Source organism: Onychostruthus taczanowskii, unplaced genomic scaffold (assembly GCF_017590055.1).
Source record: "Onychostruthus taczanowskii isolate IOZ18803 unplaced genomic scaffold, ASM1759005v1 scaffold8, whole genome shotgun sequence".
NCBI classification, from domain to species: Eukaryota; Metazoa; Chordata; class Aves; order Passeriformes; family Passeridae; genus Onychostruthus; species Onychostruthus taczanowskii.
This window is the reverse complement of record NW_024505892.1, coordinates 10,796,544-10,816,614: the sequence shown is the minus strand read 5'-3', so window position 1 is coordinate 10,816,614 and position 20,071 is coordinate 10,796,544. Positions and strand designations below refer to the sequence as shown.

The 20,071-nt window shown below is 41.2% G+C and overlaps 2 protein-coding genes across 2 annotated transcripts in view; both read right to left on the bottom strand.

The window, feature by feature from the left end:
- The window catches only part of PLEKHG1 (pleckstrin homology and RhoGEF domain containing G1), a 126,308-nt gene extending 112,910 nt beyond the window's left edge, over positions 1–13,398 (bottom strand). Inside the window, exons 1-2 of the mRNA XM_041423946.1 lie at positions 13,130–13,398; positions 1,450–1,518 (exon numbers count right to left, since the gene is read on the bottom strand). The gene's annotated coding sequence lies outside the window, so the exon portion shown is untranslated. The remainder of the gene's footprint in view (positions 1–1,449; positions 1,519–13,129) is intronic.
- Positions 13,399–13,669: 271 nt separating this feature from the next.
- IYD (iodotyrosine deiodinase) overlaps positions 13,670–20,071 on the bottom strand; it is a 74,638-nt gene continuing 68,236 nt past the window's right edge. Inside the window, exon 7 of the mRNA XM_041424039.1 lies at positions 13,670–13,816. Coding sequence (XP_041279973.1) covers positions 13,670–13,816 — 147 coding nt within the window. The remainder of the gene's footprint in view (positions 13,817–20,071) is intronic.

The window sequence follows — 20,071 nt, the reverse complement described above, 5'->3', positions numbered from 1 at the left end:
AATAACACAGAAAACTAGTGTACTGAATTTAGGTCATGCCAATTATTTTTCTCTAATGCATGTTAAAACATGTAACCTTATTCAAATCTTGCTATTTTTGGAAAAGACTGAAGAGGAATTTCTGGTCTTTCCTCTTGCAGTCTCCACAAAACGTTTTTCTACTTACAGAGACTGTTCTCCCTTGGATCCAAAGGAAAGTAAGATCTCACTAATGTTTGTCAGATGTAAACTTCAATCTAATGCTACACAACCCTGCAAGTGTCTCTCTATTACACTTATGCAATCTCAAAGCATTGAAATCAAAATAAAGTTGATATTCTTCTAAAATTTCATAAATGTTTGAGCACAATTGGATCATAAATACATGCTACAAAATTATATTACAAGCCCCACTATCAGCAAGGTAAAAGAATAAATATTATTTATTAGTGGTCTAATATAGCATATTAGTATTCCCTCTGAAGGTCACAGGGCAATTAACATAATGCACCTTTCTTTTTTTTTTTTTTAATTATAAACTTATCTATGCTACACTGGTTTCAACAGTGGCACTGCAAGGAGCGAAGTATATTACCTATAATGCATCAAGTTTTTCCAAATAGCAGTGTCTGAGTTGTTAGCCACTGAACATCTGCTTTTTCCAGAGAGAAGAAAAGATTCCTTTAGGTTAGCACAAGGAATCTTTCTTGTTGGAGAGGAGGAGAAAGGAATCTTGCTTAAAGCTCTCTTTTTTAATATTTTCTGTAGAGTCTCCTTCCAGCCCTATTGTGAAGCTTTCTGGAATGTCAATTTGTTTCAGATAATCAAAGGAGTGAAATCAGTTATTGCAATCAGGTTACATTTCCACGGCATATAAACCTGCTTTTCCTACATTCCCAAGTTCCTTAGATGCTCCAAGACTGTCAGGCAATGAGATTACGTAAACAAATCACTAAAAAAATAAGCTAAAATGACATGGACTAACATGGGAAATCTCAGGAGAACAAAGTTGTCCTGGATCTCCCCATCCCCATAGGGAGACCATTGTTTCTCCATGAAAGTGGCACTTTTACTTCCAAGGAGAGAGAATCAAGCAACCGAACAAAATTTCATCTACAGATCTTTAGCAAAACCTCAGTTTCAGAAACAAAGGCTAAAACTGAACAGTTAACCTCCCGTAACTGCTTAGGTGCCCCCCCCCAAAATGGGATTTAATTAGCATAAAATCCCAATAGTGTGCACATGAGGAACACCCCCTCTCCTGGCTAACCCACACGCCAGGCCCGTTCAGCACAGTGACCTACTGTGGGCTTGGATACTGAGCAGCCTCATGGTTAACCTGAGGCACATTCACCATACACCAGTGGTAATCCTCTCAGTCAGAGGCACACCAAACATCATCTCACATTTAAAATAAAGTTTAAATTAAAAAGTTAAGAGTAAAAAAAATTTACCTGGTAGAGTACTCACCGAATATATCGCTGTTAGGTTGGGCAAAATGGAGTCACTTTTCCTCTCCTCCGCTGAGTCTCTGGCATTCTGCAGGAAGGAGGGTAGAAATCATGGAATTAGAGAAAGGATAAAAGGGAGCTCAGCTGCACGGCTCAGCAGGGGTCTAGGCACACCTCAGTTTATTCCCCTTAAGTCACGCTCACCATACGTACACCTCCCATTCTGCCCTAAAGAGCTGAATAAAACATAGCACGGGCTGAATCCAGTTCAGACAAGCTAAGGAGTCAGATTTTGAATAGGAATTAGAAACTAATGTGATTCTGAAAATCCCATTAAGAGCCTTTACCACCTCTGCCTACCTACATATCTTTAAAAATCTGGATCAGACAGCTTGTCTATGGTCATGCTGTATGCCTGTGCTGAAGCAAGGAAGTAATGCTGGGCTCCCAAGCTCTAAAGCCCAAGGGCTTCAGGCCACACTCCTTCTGGAAATTGTTAAAGCTGATTTTCAACATAATTATCTTTAATGGCTGGAAACCTCTATCCAAATGAGCCCTCACTTCCCTGGTAAGCAACATCAGTGGCCTATAACGTACATCAGAGACATGGGTCACTGTGATCTGCCTGGTGCCTCCATCAAATCTAGGTATTTGCCAAAGATCAACAAAGCATGAAAAACATCTGAACAAAAATAGCGTTTCTCCTACCAAACCCAGCTATTTAAGTAAAACTGCAGTGCAGCTTTTTCTCACAAAATTTATTAGCCTGCTTTGAAGCCTAAAAATGGAGGATTTTTGATTTAACAAGGGAAAGAACTCATTCCCTCTATTAAACTTGTAACCCCTCCCAGCCTCAGCAGAATATCAACTGGAACTGAACAAGGATACCTTTTTTATTATTTTCATTTCTCTAAGATACTGCTTTACGTTTCCCTTTTCTAGAGTATCCAACATTAATTCATCTCTCCTTCTGTGCTATTTTTGTGCCATGAACTGAGCCAAAGGTGACAGTGAAGAATCCACAGAAAATGAACATCAAATGTTTCTGTTCTGAACTTTCAAGAAACTATTTAATATCTTTCTTCTTTTTTATATCATCATAAGGCCTGTTTATATACTTGAAGTGGAAACAGTGCACATTCAGCTGCAATTGATTTCCTGTATGGCAAAATACCTCAGGCATTCAGCTGGCTGGGAACACTATGGAGGCCTCTTACCATCATCGCGTTTTTTGAGACTGGGAAGCTCTGCCCAATGCTTGTTCTTACGCCAGAATAAATGAGAGACCCTGCTAAGTGTCCAAGTTAATTTGGTCTAGCTGAACCAAATCATAAACAGGCAAAATTTTCTATTTCAAAAACACTGGTCTATTTTTAATTTCAACAGTAATGCCATCAATTCAATCTTGCTAATGGGGGCATAATGTTCATCTACACATGAACACATTTTTAAATACAAAAAACTAACACATCTGAAATTTTCTTTTAATGAAATATCAATATATTTGCCATCTCCATGCTATCTTTATAGCAATAAATTAACACTACAGGCAATTTCACAGACTAAGAGAGTATTTTTTTTTCTTTTGATATCCCTGAGTGACAACCACAGTAATAATTTTATTTACTTCACTTAGTTTTTCTTTTTAATAACTGAAGACACAGAGTAGTCTCCACTAACATTTCTAGGAATCTGTAGAAGGAAACACATGACTAGTCTCACCGAATTCCTGTGATTAGACTGTAACAGCTGTAACATTCAAATGCCCAACCACCTGACTGTACTTCAGATTGTAAATTAAGCAAAACAGAAATGCAAAGTGACCTATAATTACCATCCTGCTTTCCACTTTTCATGGAAGTTTCCCTAGTCTCAAATCCGCCAGCATCAAAGGACTCAATTTCAACTGCTTGAGAACCCAGTTTCTTTAACAACCCTAGAAAAAAACCAGACTGACAATATAAACATTTAAATACACACACATTTGTGTGTGAATATATATATTATATACATTATATATAAATAAATGAAAATTAGGAATCTACATAACTTTGAAGAAGCCTAAACTTTTTACTGGAGCTCTTTTGTTGGACAGTAGTTTCATCAACAACAGTTTCTTAATTCTAGGATAAAATTATTTGCCAAAAGCTGAGGTGTTCTCTAACCCCCAGCAGATACAATGCTCTTTCAAAACCTTTCAACTGATGATCTGAGACAGGGTCTTACAGTCACATCCAGCTTGATGAAATACAAGCTCTTGGATGCTACAGAAATGTTCTATCAGCCTTCTTTACCTTTTTCAAGAAGGTTTTCTACAGATTTTACTATCCTCATGCTATTGAACAGGACAATCTGTAAAGAAAATGAATTTTTCATCCTGTGAAATCTTTTTAATCAATTCAGTGGTTTATTTCTTAACCATCAGTGTAAGAAAATTGAACACTTTTGTACTAGAAAAACTATCATGAAGAAAAGATGCTGCATGTTTTCTTCAAGAAAGTGATTAACAAATATACCGTCATTTGCCCTGTAATTTCCATTTCATCTTGAAAAAGTTTGCATGATTTAAAATAGTCTTAGTTAGTCTAGAAATATATCACAGTTATTAACAAAAAGCTTTACTTCTTAATCACTTTTAGAAAATACACAGGATTAAAGCATCAAGAACATAGCAGCTTAAGAAGCAAAAGCACCAAAGAAACCTGCATTCAGATATTTAAACTGACTTGAATCATAATGTCTGCACGTCTTGTGAAAGACACGTTGGAACTTGGAGTTCACACTATAATGTTAAATTAAAAGCCCAGAAGTTTGAAAACTATCTTTCAAAATGCAGTAAAATTAAGGTGTTCATTTTTGAGGCATACTCTAGTATACCTGGGAGGCAAGCAAAATAATTTTCAATAAGATGATGGGTGCTTTACTTTATCCCTTAGGAGTCACTGAGATTATCTTTACCTCAGTTTCCCTAAAAAGTGTAAATGACATATAACCCTTGTGTTCTACACACCCTCTCAGTGTGGTAAAAGCTAACATTATCACTTTAGTCCAGTTAACAGGTTCCCTCAAATCATGAGGTCTGAGCTTTTAAATCTCTGCTTTTAAAGAATTTCCTTATCCTGTTTCAGCTAGGCTAAAAGACCACAGTAAGCCAGAGCCACCCAACTACATACAATTGTGTTCCACAAACTTACAGGTGGGAATTTGCTTCCATTTCAAGTAGGATATCAAGACATTCATTCCATTCACTGGCATTCCTGCTCTCACCTAGTCCCCAACCCCACCTCACATCCATACAGCTCCATCCTTACAATTTGGATTATATTGTGTATTGCACATAATAAAATTGTGTCAACACATACTGCAGCATTTTAAAACAAATACTCTTGCCGAACAATTCCGCACTCACCCTCTAAGAAAAGCTTGGAATAAAATTCTTTGTAGATGTTCACATGTGCTAGACAGCAAACCATTGTGCAAGTTTAATCACCAGAGAGGAGGACTAAAGTAAAAATTTATTTGATATGACTTTTACTGAGCTGTGTGCCAGTTCCTTAAGCCCAACTTTTCTGGCTGAGGAATGCAGTTTGCTCTTACAGGAAGGCCACATACTGTAGCACCTTCTCACTGCACCACACAACTGATTAACAGACGGAAAATGTGCCACATCCCAAGCAAAAGGATTTATTCCACATGCAATCAGCTGAGAGCTTTCCCAGACACATTAAGCTAATTTCATGGACTAAGTTCATGCAGCGCTCCTGGAGTTTCTTTCACTCTATCCATTCACAACAGTGAACAGCACAAAGGTGAGTTGCATGACAAGGCCAACAGCTAAGTGAGTCTTTGCCAGAACTCCTCCAGACCATCCCTGCTATGACCTCAAACTGTCCCCAGAAAGAAGTCAGCACTGGGCAAGTATGGGCATAGACCAGTCACTGTGATCCAGATATCGGAACTAATCACCCCCTCATATGACTCAATATTCATAATTAACAAATAAAAGGAACCAACCCAGTACATTTTCCTGAAATCATCAGAAGATGGGCATCACTGATCCTCTATTAAATATTGAAAGAATTCTGTGCAACACTGATGCTGACTTAAAGAGAAAAAGGGAAAAAAACCCCATAACATTTAGCGGGCAGACTCCTTATCACTACAAGACAGCAGCAACGAAGAAGCATCCAGATGGCCCTAGCATCCAGACCCCTGTGGAAGCTCCAGGAGCTGCATGATGCACACAGCCAGGGTGGGCAGGTGCATCTGTCAGGTGTGTATGTCAGCACTGTCCCCTTGAGATGAAAGAGAGTCACAAACAACAAATCTTCAGTGACAAAGGCTGATGACCAGCTTTTCTTCTGAAGAGAGCAAATGAAATCATCATGGTTTTGTTTTTTCAGAATTCTTCCTTGAAAAGCAGCCATAGCCCCTATCCTATCCAAACAGCAAGCAGTGGTGTCTGGGAGACACCACTTTCTCCTCCATACCCTACCTGTGCATGTAACAGGTCCCAGTCACATCAACGCTTCACCAAAACAGGGCAGAAAAAGAAAAATCACCTATTCTCCTTGCTTTGACCTTGTGGGAGTCTGAGTCAGTACCTATTTTGTGCTTTGGATGAACAAAGTGCTTTAAAGGGGCCTGAGGAGTGCAAGAGCCAAATCTGTGTTTGAGAACAAAGGTTGTTTATCAGCAGGATGCTCTGCTGCAAGGCTGCAGAAAGCACTCTTCAACGTGGCTCCTTTTGGATCTGCAGTGTGCATGGCAGCAGCAGGACAGGCTAGGTCTAAGATGAAGAACACAAGTGACCCTGTCAGCGTGCACAGCCATGAGTGAGGAAGCACATCTGTGCTGGGAACAGGACACACTGCCAAGGAGAGAGCTGCTGCAGGTGAAGTGGCAAAGAGCAAACTGCAGTGACTGAGATCACCAGGATGAGTCAGCACACAGGAGATCAGCTCTAAAGTATGCCCAGCATGGCTTGTGCCTTAGCAAACTACTCTGTCCTTCACAGCAAGAGAAAAATGGGGTTTTCTTAGTGCTCTGCTCTGCACTTCCCACTGGCAGGCTCTAAGAAAATGGAAAACAATTCCTGAAGGGAAGCTCTGCAGAAAACTTGTCCTTTTCCCCTGAGAAATCTGCCTAGCACCGACTCTCCTAGCACCGGTATCTCCAATACCAATTTAGGAACTGTGTCATCTAAAGCAATGGAGGAGCGCAAGCATGCCAAAATACTGCCCTATATATCAGAAAGAAACCTTGGAGATTAAATGGTCATTAATGCCCCCAGAAATTACTTGCTTTCACTTAGTAACAGATTGCAGTATTCTAGAGTGGCCTACCACAACATCTACGTTGTGCTTGATGCTTGGTACTGCAGGTAGAGTTTAAGAAAGTCAGCAGCTTTGCCCCAAAAATCTGGGAAAAACTCAGAAGATTAAATGAGTGCAAGCTTGGGAGGAAGAGATGCTGGAGGCAATCTCCTCACGCTATAAGGGAGAAGAGCCTTCACAGTGCAACCAACCTGATAAAGGAAGGATTCTCAGAGGCTATATCCAGTGAGGAGTGAGCTGAGTGGTCCTGTCTGCCAGCAGGACACAGACAGCAACCTCTTCAAGACAGGAGCACAGTATGACCAAGATAAAGCAAATCAGAGCTTTATGACTTCAGATTTATCCAACATGAGAGAGACTGACAATTACCAGAAGACTGACAGAAAGATGTTACAAACCACATGCTGGTAGAGTATGAGGGAAGGCAAACTATCTCTCCAAATTCAATAATGATTTATTGCTAAATACATCTTTGTCTACCATTCAACTAGAATGGTAGACAAAGATGTATTTTTCTTCACAGGAATTAGTGCTTCTACAAGCGACTGAATGTGATGTGACACAAGCAAATGAACTATGATGACATCACTCAGACACTGAGGTGTGACAGCTCTCTGAGCAACCTCACGAGGCATGTTATCAGAAGAGTGAGAAAGAACTGGAAACTAAACAGTGAGAAAGCTTCATAAGCACTTGAGTATGAGGCACGCTCATCTTGGCAGCACCAATACTGCTTGGAAGCCAAACCCAAGTTTCTGCTATTAACTTGGTTTCAGTTTGAAACAATAAGTGGAAAGCTCTGTGCATACTGAAGTGATAAAGATTACTGACATGCAAGTAAGTAGTTCTTCATCTCACCCATTTTCAAAGTTATTTACAAACAAGGAACTATCATTTCTCCCCCATATCAGACATTGAGGATACAAAGCACTATGTTACTTTATACTGAAGCACCACAGATCAGTGGCAGCAGCAGAAAGTAAACTGCTCTGACTCTGCCTTTCTGAAACGTGTTGGGACCACAGCTATGGATCTGGACTTACTGGGGTAGGCAATGCAAATACAGAAAAAGAAACAAAGACAGAAAGAAAACCCCAAACAACACATTGATTCCAGTATATAGAAATCACAATAAAGCTGCTGCAGACAGTGTATCTAATCTTAGGGGACATACATGAGGGGAAACATTTCCTAAATACTTTAACAAACCAGAGTTTACAGGAGGTTAGGGAGGAAAACTTGTCTGTGTTTACAGACAACTTTGCATAACACAAGGGGAAGCATGGGAGAAAGTAGAAGCACTAGAGCCTATGCACTAAATCAGGAACTAGAGACTCCTTACGTGGGCTAATTAAAAGGCAGAAGCCGACCTTGAAGCCCACACCCAGATGACAATGCTGGAAGATGTCAGCCATGACCATGAAAAGGAACTGGCTGTTACACTGTTCCTGATACTGCTCCTTATGACAACCCAAACAGACATCTTCTTCCCAAGGTTTTATCGCCAATGGCTGTGAGCAAGCAAATGCGCAGGTGATTCAATCACTGTACCCATGACACACTTTTTATCTCTGCTCTGTACTTCCAGCGAAAGGAAGCATGCATCTTATCAGCAGAAAACAGTAGCTGAATGATACTAATGCTTGGAGTGTGATCCTGAAACCACTGAATGGATACGAAGGTTCAAATATTTAAATCTTAGCATTCATTAAGTTAGGTTTTAAAACATCTGGGCAGGGCTCACAAGCAAGTTTCTGCAGAATATATGCTTACAGGAAGAGGCTTGGCACCACTGGCAGTCTGAAACTCCGAGCAGGCAAGCAAGACTTATAGGATTCAAAGTTAATTAGCACTGCTTCAGTCTAAAGTTTACATGGGAAACTGCTGCCATCCTAATTTATACCTGTTCACTACACTTATAAAAACACATGCAGCCTCCACTAGCATAATCATCATGGTCCCAAAGAACACTAGGAAGCAGAACTAGTTGGAGGTCATGTTGAGGAAGGAAGAAAAGAATCAAGTCACTCTTACAGATAAATTTTCAAAGTGTTACCTTGCTTTGTATTTTCACAGCAATGCTCTGCATCGTGATTAGTGAAAACACAGGTAGTGACCACTTCCACATGCAGGTACTTCAGTAGGCACCCCAGCCAAGAGATGACAGTGGGTTTAATAGTTTGTAACATGGCTTAGAAAACTGCTTCTTTCAGGCCTCCTTGATAAGTATAAGTAGTTTTTCCCCTCTATTTCCTTCCCCGGTCTTCCCTGACTAGGGCCCTTTCTTTTCCTGTATTTATAATCAAGTTCATGGTTAAACCTAACTCAACTTTTGGTGAATCAGGCTAGACTAACCTATTTGATACAACCGCCATAACTAAAAAAAAAAAAAAAAAAAAAAAAAAAAAAAAAGGCAAGTACTGAGATAGTGTACTGGTACTTATTATTCAATCTGTTCACATTCATCTTTTGTATTCTTAGCCACATATATAAAAGACTCCTGTATTCAAGAGTTGTAAATGTTGCCACTGCACTAAGATTGACTTCACTCTTCATTCCCTCTACACCTGTTCCCAGGCCAGTTTTGTGGTTCCACCACTCACAGTAGTGTGTGAGGCTTTTCTAAAGTGGAGAGGAAATCTAGGCTTCACATCCTTTGCATTCTAAATTTACAAGAATAACCCTTCCTTCCACTTTTTTTCCTCATTGACAGTCCTACTAACTTCAGCTTTCTACGTGCAGTGACAGTAATGCAGGTTCTCAGAATTAACCATTCAGCAACAGTTCTGCAAGCCTTTCGGTCACTCCAGACTTTGCTGAGGGCTGCAAAAATTCTTTTCCCCCACCTCCCCCTCTTAACTCTACAGAAGCTGAATGTCATTTAGAGTAAGTAGTGGTAAGATATCCTCATTGTCCCCACCAGAAAAAATTCCAGCTTATTATAAGCGGATCACCTTCTCTCCAAATGTCTTCAGTACACATTACATTATTAACTTACATTTTTTCATATTTTATTATTCTGTCTTCTATTGTATATTCTAGCTAAATATCTGTTCACTATATTTGGCAATTAAGAAATTTATGGCAAGGTAACTTCAAGCCATAATTAATTTAACATGTCAATAAAACAAGTTTCTTTAACACAGCAACCATCCTTCTCAACACGACTGAATGCAAAAGAGAACACATCAGATTAATTCCTTTGTTCTAATTTATAACTGCCACAGCTTTATACATATCTAATCTGAGAAACACTTCTAAATGAAGCCTGCAAATGGCTCCCTTCATCAGCTTGGATGTTCCCATTATTTCCTGACCCAGCACACCCGACCCTATGGAGCTGGGGTACGTGACAGGGCCATGCTGCCACACAGAAATGTGGTCCCTCTTCTTCATAACCCCACGCTCCCAAGACCAAGAGCAGCAGCTCTGGCTCGGCCAGTAGAAACTTAGTGGTGCCCAGCAATTGCTGGAATGGCAACCAAGCACGAAGAAAATGAATAAATAAATAAAAAACAATAGTTGAACGAGTCTTTGGCATACCCTAACAACGTTGCCAAGTATCTGTTAAAATATTGCTATTTTGGAATTCTTAAAAAAATTAAGACATAAATAAAAAAGCTCCATCCATTCTGTAGTATCCTTACCTAAGAATTGCTTTGGTTTAGGATTGGTCTTTTCAGTGACAATTTTAGAGATGACACCTCTGTACACAAACTTTTTTTCAATAGCAGTATCTCAGGCTAATCTGTGGATCTACTCTTCAAAATTAATAACAGTAGATTTTGTAACTGTTTTCTTGATTTCCCCATTTTTGGATTGATCTCAAAAGTACTCACCAGAGCCTAAAAGTTGTATGGGTGATGCTACCACAAAGCAAGATAAAATAGCAGAAGCCAATGTCAAATTACAGTTCTGTTAGTGTTCTATGGTTAGAGAAACAGACGAGCTTTGCACTGCTGAGTTTGCATTCAAACACAATAAAGCACGACTTCAAGTAAATACTTTTGTCAGTTGCTATAGCCCTATGTGGTTAGTAGGGCTTTAAAAAGCCTTTCCTGAATGGGAGCCAAGAAATCACAAGCATATGAAAGGCAGAGGACAACAGGTATACAACAACCCAATCCAAATAAATGCACACAAGGAAGCTTTCAAACATGCACACTGCTCCAAATGACTTCACAAAAATACTATCACCGGTGCCACATGAAAGACTGTGTCAGTGAAAGGTTCAAACAAACCAGCCTACACAAATAACATTAGCAACAAGTGCCCAAACTCACTACATGCCACTTATTAGAAAAGTAAGCAGGTATTTTCACTTCCCTTCTAGGGAACAACAAAGGTTTAAAATAAAATAGCAAAACAAAACTACAAAGAAACGCAAAACACGACCCCATAAAAAAGCCTACCTAGACAAAAACACCCCACTTCCACACAGGAAGGTACCAAGTGTTCAGTTAGTTAGCTCCAAACCCTTTCTACCTTTTTCCATGGCCTCACAATCAAACACTTTAGTCTCAAAGTATTCCTCTAGACAGTTAATTTGTAGTCTCACATCCTGCTCAAGGAAGAAGAACACATTTAGCAGATGTCCTGAAATGATGAGAGCTGCCAACAAACTAGGTTCACTACTGGAAGATTTCCACTTAAGAATCAAGTCAATGCTGTCTTTGCAAGATGTTATCAAGTAAGACTATAAATTAGAAACTGATTTGGCTACACACCTATTTTTTTTCCTTTCTCTTTTTTGGGAAAATCAAAAGCAAAACAGCAAGAAAAATGACACCTTAACACCTAGCGTTAGAATCACAGCATGCCTTTGCAGAGATGCACTAAGTTGTGTGGCCACAGGTCCACATTGTTTGCTTAGGGCTCTCCAGATCTGTGAGAAACAGCCAGCATTCCCGTAAATTAACACATTTGAAACTGAACCTTTTATCAGAGTGTTTTGAACTATTTCTAGTTTGCCAACTGAGAACACAGAGCAGAAGCAGAGTCCAAGTTTAATAGCTAAGCATCTGCATGGACCCAAGAACAATACCAATATTCATTAAGAGGCCAATCTCAAACTCCCTTCTCATATTTTCGAGACAAGCACTCTATTAATACATTTCCTAACCTTAGCATAACTCTTATGTTTTCATCCCAAAGCACCCACACACACATTGGTGAAGAGTTCCCAAAATTATGACAACTACGCGCCCTACACGTAGCAGGGGGGAAAAAAACCCTAAAAATAAATCTCAAGGAAGCTATATATTGTGCCTTGCCAACCACAGTGAATTGTGCAGCCAGGAGTTGCTACAGCCAGATTTAGCTTCACACAAGCTAACAGGATTCCTTTATAAATTTAGCTAGAGGCACGAGCAACAAACGCTTGTGGAAATTTGAACCACAACTCTCCAGCAGCAAAGCCTGCTCCCTCCAAGAATGAAACAGTAGCAAAAGATGACTATTAGTAGGCTCTTATTACACAGCTTTCAAAACACCTATAAGTCATCAGGTTCTCTAGGCAGAGTTATATGCTGAAGTACCAGTGAACATTAATAGAAAAAAGCAAGGCCACAGCTCATTCTGTGCCTGCCCATTAACAATCAGAGGAAAAAAGCCAACTAAAGAGAGACTGTATTGGAAACGAGCTGAAAGTTTGTCTAAGTTTATTTCAGGTCTTTTTCCCTCATACTTGGAGCAGTGTGGCTTGTGAAGAAAGAAGGAAACGAGTGCTTCAGGTCTCTCAGTGCTAAACTGAAGGATGAGATCTGAAGGGCTTCTCCAGCAAGAGGGACTGGGACACACGACCCGCAAAGCAAGGAAAAGAAGAGCGCAGGATATGGGGAAATGTATACAGGGTCCTATAAGACAGCTCAGTCCCACTGCCTCGCCACAGAATCAAAGCTCCTGCTACTTAACAATAGATCAATCATATCTTTAAACCACTTTAGGCCATACTTATCACAATCCCACTAACTTTAAAACATTTTAAAAAACAGAGGATGAGTTTTGGTGGTTTGTTAAAGCATCCCCACAAAACCTGAGGCCCTACGGAATTTTATCATATTTTAAAAGAAGTACCTTCTCCCCGGCCGAAGAAACTCGAGGAAGCCCCCAGGCTCGGGCTGAGCCGGTGCAGCTCGGCCAGGCTACCCCGGGCTCCGGCGGAGCACAAAGCGGCGCGGTGGGAGCCCAGCGCACGGTGCCCGCGGCGGGCAGCGCACAAAGGCTGCGCTCCCGGAACGCCCGCGGCGGAGCCCCCGGCGCGGTTTCGGGGGCTGCGGGACACCGGCTACCTCCCCGCCCGCCCCGGGAGCCGCCGCCCGCTCCCCGGCGCGCCCACCGAACAAAGCCCCCGGCAGCGCTCACCGGCAGCCTCTCGCCGTCTTCTGCCCTCGCCCAGCGCTCCTCCTCCCGCTGGAAATCCAGGCGCAGCGGTGCGGGCCGGAGTGCGGAGCTTACCCCGCCGCTCCGCAGCCCATTCAGCGGCGCCGGGCGGGTGTCCCCCTCGCAGCGCCCGTGGCCGCGCCCCGGCTCACTCCGTGCGCTGCGGCTCCGGGCAGCGGCTTAATCTCCAAACTTCCTCCTCCTCCTCCCGGCCGGGCAGAGGAGTCTGTGCAACTCCCCTCCTCCATGCAGCTCCCGCAGCCCAGCCGCTGCCTCAGCCCCTCCCCGGGGAGGCCTGGCCCGGCTCTGGGCTGGGGCTTGCTCTGCTCTCCTTCCCCTCCCTGCTCCGCCGCCCCCCAGCCCCCGAGGCTGGGAAAGGGGGGGAAGAGAGATTAACCACTCGGATTTGTCTTTGGAACGGAGCCAAAGAGAGCCCCGGGAAGAAGCAGGGAGGAAAAGGGAACGGGGGATTAAAAAAAAAAAAAAAAAAAAAAAAAAGGAAAAAAAAATCCGCTACTGTTTTCACGGAGGGGAAAAGCGCTGCCCTCCCCCTTGTGTCAGGTCACAGCCTCTCCGCCCTCTGCGAGCCCCATCCCCGCCTCGCCGAGCTGCCCGCAGGCTCCTCTCCGCCACCACAGGTCTGAAATTCAATTCACAGGTCTGAGAGGGCTTAATGAGTAAATGAGTTGCCACATTGTCAAAATGCGAAGAAGGCAAGTCCGCCACGAAATACAGACCCGTAAAAAGCAAATTGCAAGAGGTTGTAGATAGAGACTACACCTGCCCCGTGGCAGGCTGCTGGGTCATCTTCATTGGAAAGGTGTGTTGAAAGTTACACAACATTAAAAAACAATACATTAAAAAGACACACACAAAAGATAAAAAACTGGCTTAAATAAAGCCTGAATTCTTCATACATGTTCAGTGCTCCTCATTCCTCTGAGCCCTAACAAAAGCCTTGGTTTCCTGTAAAACCTCATTCCGTATTTTACGTTTAGTAAAGCTGTATTGCTTTTGTTCTATAACAGTTTCTCCCTCTACTCATGCTAATACACAGCATGTGGAATGCAAGGAAAATTGAGAGGTTAGAACAGCTCATACTTTTCAGATGTCACAAGAAGTAATTACAGCAGTAATTCAGAAAAGCAGGAAGTTTCAGTGTTTGCTCTCATCTTATCTGTTCTCATTGGAATCCTAAACAAACAAACAAACAAACCCCAAAACACCTTGGTCAGGGTCTGTTTCTCTGTCATTGATTCAGAAGCCCAGAGCTCTTTCCCAACATATGCACTGAATATTCTTCAGACCGGTGCTGAATTTTAAAAATTACCCCATTTATTGATTAATTTTGGCCCAATTTCTAAACAAAAGTTTGTGTTTAATAAGTGGGACTGTATTACCTTTTCAAGAAAAAAAAAACTTCAAATGTTTTAATTACAGCTGTTCTTGCACATAACATTTATTGACATTGCAGAACTGCAGCACAGTTATCATGGAATTGCAGAGTATTCTGAATTGGAAGGGACTCTCAAGGATCATCAAGTCCAAGTCCTAGTCCTGCAGAGCACAGCCGCAGGAATCCCACCCTCTGCCTAAAAGGGTTATCCAAATGCTCCTTGAACTCTGTCAGGTTGCTGCTGTGACCACTTCCCTGGGGAGCCTGTTCCAGAGCCCAGCCACCCCCTGGCTGAAGAACCTTATCAGCATGGGGTAAATCTCACTCCACTCCTATTTCCTTGGGAGCCATCACTGTCCTACCAGGCAGGAAAGGCAGATCACAGAAGGCTGGACTCCACAGTTAATACACTGGAACAGCATTCTACAAAGTTGCTTGACAGGGGGCAAGTGGGAAAAGGGCAATTTCAGATGAGATTTAGTAGCTTCACTAAAATCAGCCCACTGGTTGTGATCCCCTGCACTACATACCTACTCCACGTCTGAATTCAGCATCCAGCTGAGCACACATCCTTGCTTCAGCACACCACACTCTGGTCTTGTGCTGGGAACAAAAAATTAGCCTTCATTTGCAAGTCAATAGAAAAAAAAAATAAGAAAAAAAAGGCAAGAAAAAAAGCAGCAAAACTTCTCTTATGAAACTACTGGGAGAGAAGCATTTGTAACTCTTTCCCATTTGGGGAATCAGGGAATGTTTTTCCTTTATGAATAGATCTTTGAAAGATGGTAATAAAACAAACTACTGCTTGATGCATTTAACTTGGTCCAAATTAAAACAAATGAAAATGCACACACATCCCCAAATGGGAAATGCAGCAAAAGCCCCAAACCACAGACTATTCCAAGTTCCTTTAAGAAACTGTACAGTCACTCCAAATATGTTTTAAAGGCCTTACATGATCTGTTCCATATGGAGTTTGTTTTTCCTCAGTGCTGTGACTAACAGGAAAAATCTTCAAGAGGAGAAGTCTCTTCCTCTCTCTTCATCCTTCTACCTCCGTTTCCCCAAAGGACTGATCATGAGTCTGTCTGGTTTCTGTTTGCTTGTGCTAAAAATAATGTTACAGTGGACTGACAAAATACCCTGAGTTTTAAGGCAAGTGACTGATAACGTAGGATTATTGTTGCACAAGGAGAGAAATTTAAAGGCCAAGCTTTATAACAGTGTAACACAAAATAGTGTATCTGAAGAATCACCCATTTTTGGAGGAATTGGATGCATGTGCAAGTTGTGGGAACTCCTGTCTTTGAAGGTAATTTGCCGTGACTATTGGTAAAAGGGCACAAGTGACAAGGAAGCTGCAGGCAGGTGAACTTTCTCCTGGGTTTTCCTGGGCACCAGAAGGTCAGTGGCAGATGGGGGAGCACCAGTTGTTGTCAGTCACCCTCAGCAGCACTCCTGTGCACAGGCAAGAAGCAAGCCTTTGTTCCCCCCAGCTCCACCTTTTCTGACACACATCTTTTTTCTGCTTACTCTCACAGCATCTCTCATATTCTCACACTGCAGGATCCCTGCCTTCCCCTTTTAATAAGGTGGGATCCAGCTCCAGCTGCCAGCTCTTCAACTCTATCCTTCCTGCTGTGCTGGCAGTCAGAAATTTGCACCGCTAATGAGTTGGTGTCTTTCACAATGGTGGCCAGGACTTCCCTTCATCTACTAGTTGAAAGTGATTTGCTTACTATGTTGGGCATCTGTAACCTAAAATTATTTTCCTTCTAGGTCTGCTTATATCAACTGGTCTATCAATAAGTTTGTACATATGTTCTCAAACGTCACAGCGTATCTTTACATCACCAGCTCTGAACTGAACCAGTCATTGTGTTAATGTTTTCCTCATTCTGGCTGTGACTCAGCAAAACTATAACCAATGCCTTTAAATGTACAGAAATCACTGTCACTTCAGTTTTGCTGACTGATGGTGGATTTCAGCATTCACTTGAGGAGAAGCACAAATTTATCTGTTCTGAGTTAGAATCTGGTGGGGGGAAAAGCTTGTCTGTGCAATAACAGAAAACTGCTACTTGTAAAGACACTCCCCACACACACTTAAAAGAAAAAGAAACATCCCAGAAGTGATTGTTTGGTGAGGGGGAGGTTCTGTAGAAGAAAACTGCTGCATCCATGCCATGCACAAGGGTGTAAAGCAGGGAAAACAGATACAATGTTAACCTGGGCACTTCCCAGTCACCAATAATAATAAAAATAAAAATAAAACCAATAAATGCAATGTTCTCCTTGCCTTGTGTCCAAATTAATTATTCCACCCACAGTACAATTTAATTGGCAGGCACAGGTTCACTCATTTGCTTTGCAAAGAAATATTATTAAGTGTAGGGGGTTTTTAGAGCTGTGCTCCCATTTCACAGAGCACACTCTTTCATGTACACTAATGCCAAGGAGTACACAACCATATAGTAATTATATGTTCCAGTAAAATCATTAATACCAAATAAAATGCTATCATACCTACTGTATCCTGCAGGTATTCAATTACCTCCAAGTTGATGAGATACCTGTGTGAACGAGTGAAAGAAAACTGGAAGCATATTTAAGTCTTTGCAGCAACAGCTGCTAAAACATTTTATTACAAAGTTCAAAATATCTTACTCCCAATCTTACTGTAAAGTTTAAGTGGAAGTACTTTAAATATAAGATGGCTTTGCATGCCACTTGCCTTGGGAAACAAACAGTGTGCATAAAGAATGGGAGAAAGAGGATAAAGTTTAGTGGTTACAAGTATGAAGACTGTCAACATAAGAAAAGAGCAAAATATTGTACAGAACAAAATGACTGAATTTAGTCTTTCTAGGGAGAGGGTTTGACTCCTTTGTCTGGGAATATTTCTATGCAGAAGTAAACATCTTTGAGATGATTTGCTTTTCCACATAGCAGCACTGCTTGGATCTTCTACAAATGCAACTGTATTTCATAAAACAAGCACGGGGACTAGCTGCACTTTTCATGAAATAGGCTTCTGGTAAATTCAAAAGCTAGTGCAATTATGTTGTCAGCTCAGGTCTCAAATTCCTGACACGTCTTGGGTCTTAAGCACAACCTCCACCATGATGCTTTTTTCATTGTGTTAAATAATAGCTGTCTACATTTCCCATCTGTTCTTCTCCAGAAAGTTTTTCCTCTGTGTTATTCCTGAAAACATTTGCATCTAGCCCCTTGCAAAAAAAAAAAAAAAAAAACAAAAAAACATGTTTCAGTCTTACGAGGGCTCATCCTCTTCCCAATTGAATTTTCTTTGGAGCATTTTAGGTTATAAGGCTGGAATTGAGCTGTTCATTTCAAACTTTGCCCTTCAGCCATCTTGCTCTAGAAGAAAGTGCCCACTAATTCCATGCTCCTCATAACAAAGCCACCAGTTAAGGATGACCCATTGCAACCCCTCCAGGATGGAAGATGCTTACCCCATTTTCTCTGGACAGGACAGTCAAAAGCTCAAAATAAAGCTGGAGCAGAATCCCAGCCACTTCCTCTTCTCTGTTTAGTTGCTTGCACAGCAAACAGCATTACTGGGCACACAGGAGGTGCTTGTTTCTCAAAATACAGCTGCCTCTTTTTGGCTTAAATTAATTATTCACATGAACAGCATTAAAATGTCACAAGGAGGTCTCCATCTTCTGTGTTTTATTTAGGGGCTGCAAGACCATGCTCTTTAAAAAGGTTTTTTCTTGCTGCATGCTTTGTGGTGAGTCTACATGTACAAAATAGCAGGATCCAAGTCCAAGGTCTTCAGAGCACAAGGAGTATATTAGACTTGTTTTAAGAAGCAACTAAGAGTTACTTTTCAACACTGCTAATACAGGTGCTCAGATGGCAGATGAACTCATCTGATTACAGGACTCCAACTTCAAGGAAACTCCTTCAAATATAAGAAACCACTGGTTTCTTCTGACTCATCTAGGTTATTAAAAGAAATTTTTACTACTTACATGGAAATCTTGTGGTTCCCTACTTTCAGCTGTAACTTTTAAAGCACAATGCTCCACAATAATTAGACTAATTGTTTTAAACTACCCTCTGAGTAATAAGTAATAACATGCTTTTTTTCTCAGGCAATAAACTGAATTCAGCCCCTAACTTCTTCAAGATCACCATCCAGTCCCTGGGGTATTTTCCTCAAGCACAACTAGCCCTGGATTCTTCCTTGCATTTAGTCTGGTTTGCTGCTTGTCAGAGAATGAGATGGGCAAACCCCAGAGCAGGAAGAGTGCAAGTGCAGGTCCCTGGGCATGCATCAGAGAGGATCCCAAGGGGCAAACTTCCAAGAAGGAGCTAAGAGGACTGTAATCTCCTTTGCTGTATCGCTGTCTAATGCACCTAGCAGTCCAAACCACCTATCAGATAACTGTTGGGCCACTGTTCAGCCATCCCAATCCTCATCAAAGCTGCATCCCATGCTGTCCTAACCTACTACCACAGCAAAAGATTTTCCTCTCTCTGAGTAAATTTGCTATGAGTAGCAAAAGCCAACCAGATCATGGGCAGCAGGCATAATTCATCACAACCCTCAGGAAGTTTGAGTAACACTCAAAAATTCACTCTCAGCCACTGCAGACTTGTCTAAGGAAGGTGATATGTCAAATCTTATCAGACAGAACAAAGATGGAACAAACTCACTGTAGTTTCATTCTGCACCTATCTACATGAGTGCAGACAGGACAGTGGAAAAGGAAGTCTAAAGCTTTATCAGGACTTGTAACAATGAAGGCTGTTAACCTCCAAATGGGAACTTGCATTGAGCTCTGTCAGTGCCTGTCCAGAAGAAGGATGCAAGCCATAAAATGAAGATCTGTCATTGATAAAAAGACAGAGAACCTCTTACAGTTTTTACAAATCCTGCAACCTACAGTAGGGATAGATGCTTTCAATTTTTAATGGTTGTATATAGCAGTATAAAAATACAAAATACTTTAAACATAAACAAGAAAAAAGACGGTACCTCAACCTTTGACAAAGGAGATTGAGATCAGAAGAGATACCTCAATGAACTAATGAAATAAGCAAGAAAACCAGAAGAAAATTAAACAGAAAAGTAAAAAAGGAAACGTAAAGATCCTAAGGTGTTATGGTCAGTGTTGTTAGTTCCTGTCACTTAATGTAGAAGTCTAGTACAGGAGAACAACCCCAAATTAAAATCAGAAACAATATCATTTAGAAAAGACAATGTGTCGCAGCACTTTGTAAATACTTGTTTATATGACACGACATGGCCTATGCTTACTGGTTATTCTATCTCTGTTCACAAAGAAATTCTCTATATAAAAAGTATGAAATTTGAATGTTAATGTAACCAAAACAGTTTCAAATTATTCTGACATGTGACCGAATGTCAATTATCACTGTTTTGAAAAAATTCCATCAGTCAAGCAGCCAGCACACTGTAATATTATTACAGATGCAAGAGTTACCAAATAAAGTCACATCAAAATTGGAGTATTTGGATCAGAGAATCCCAG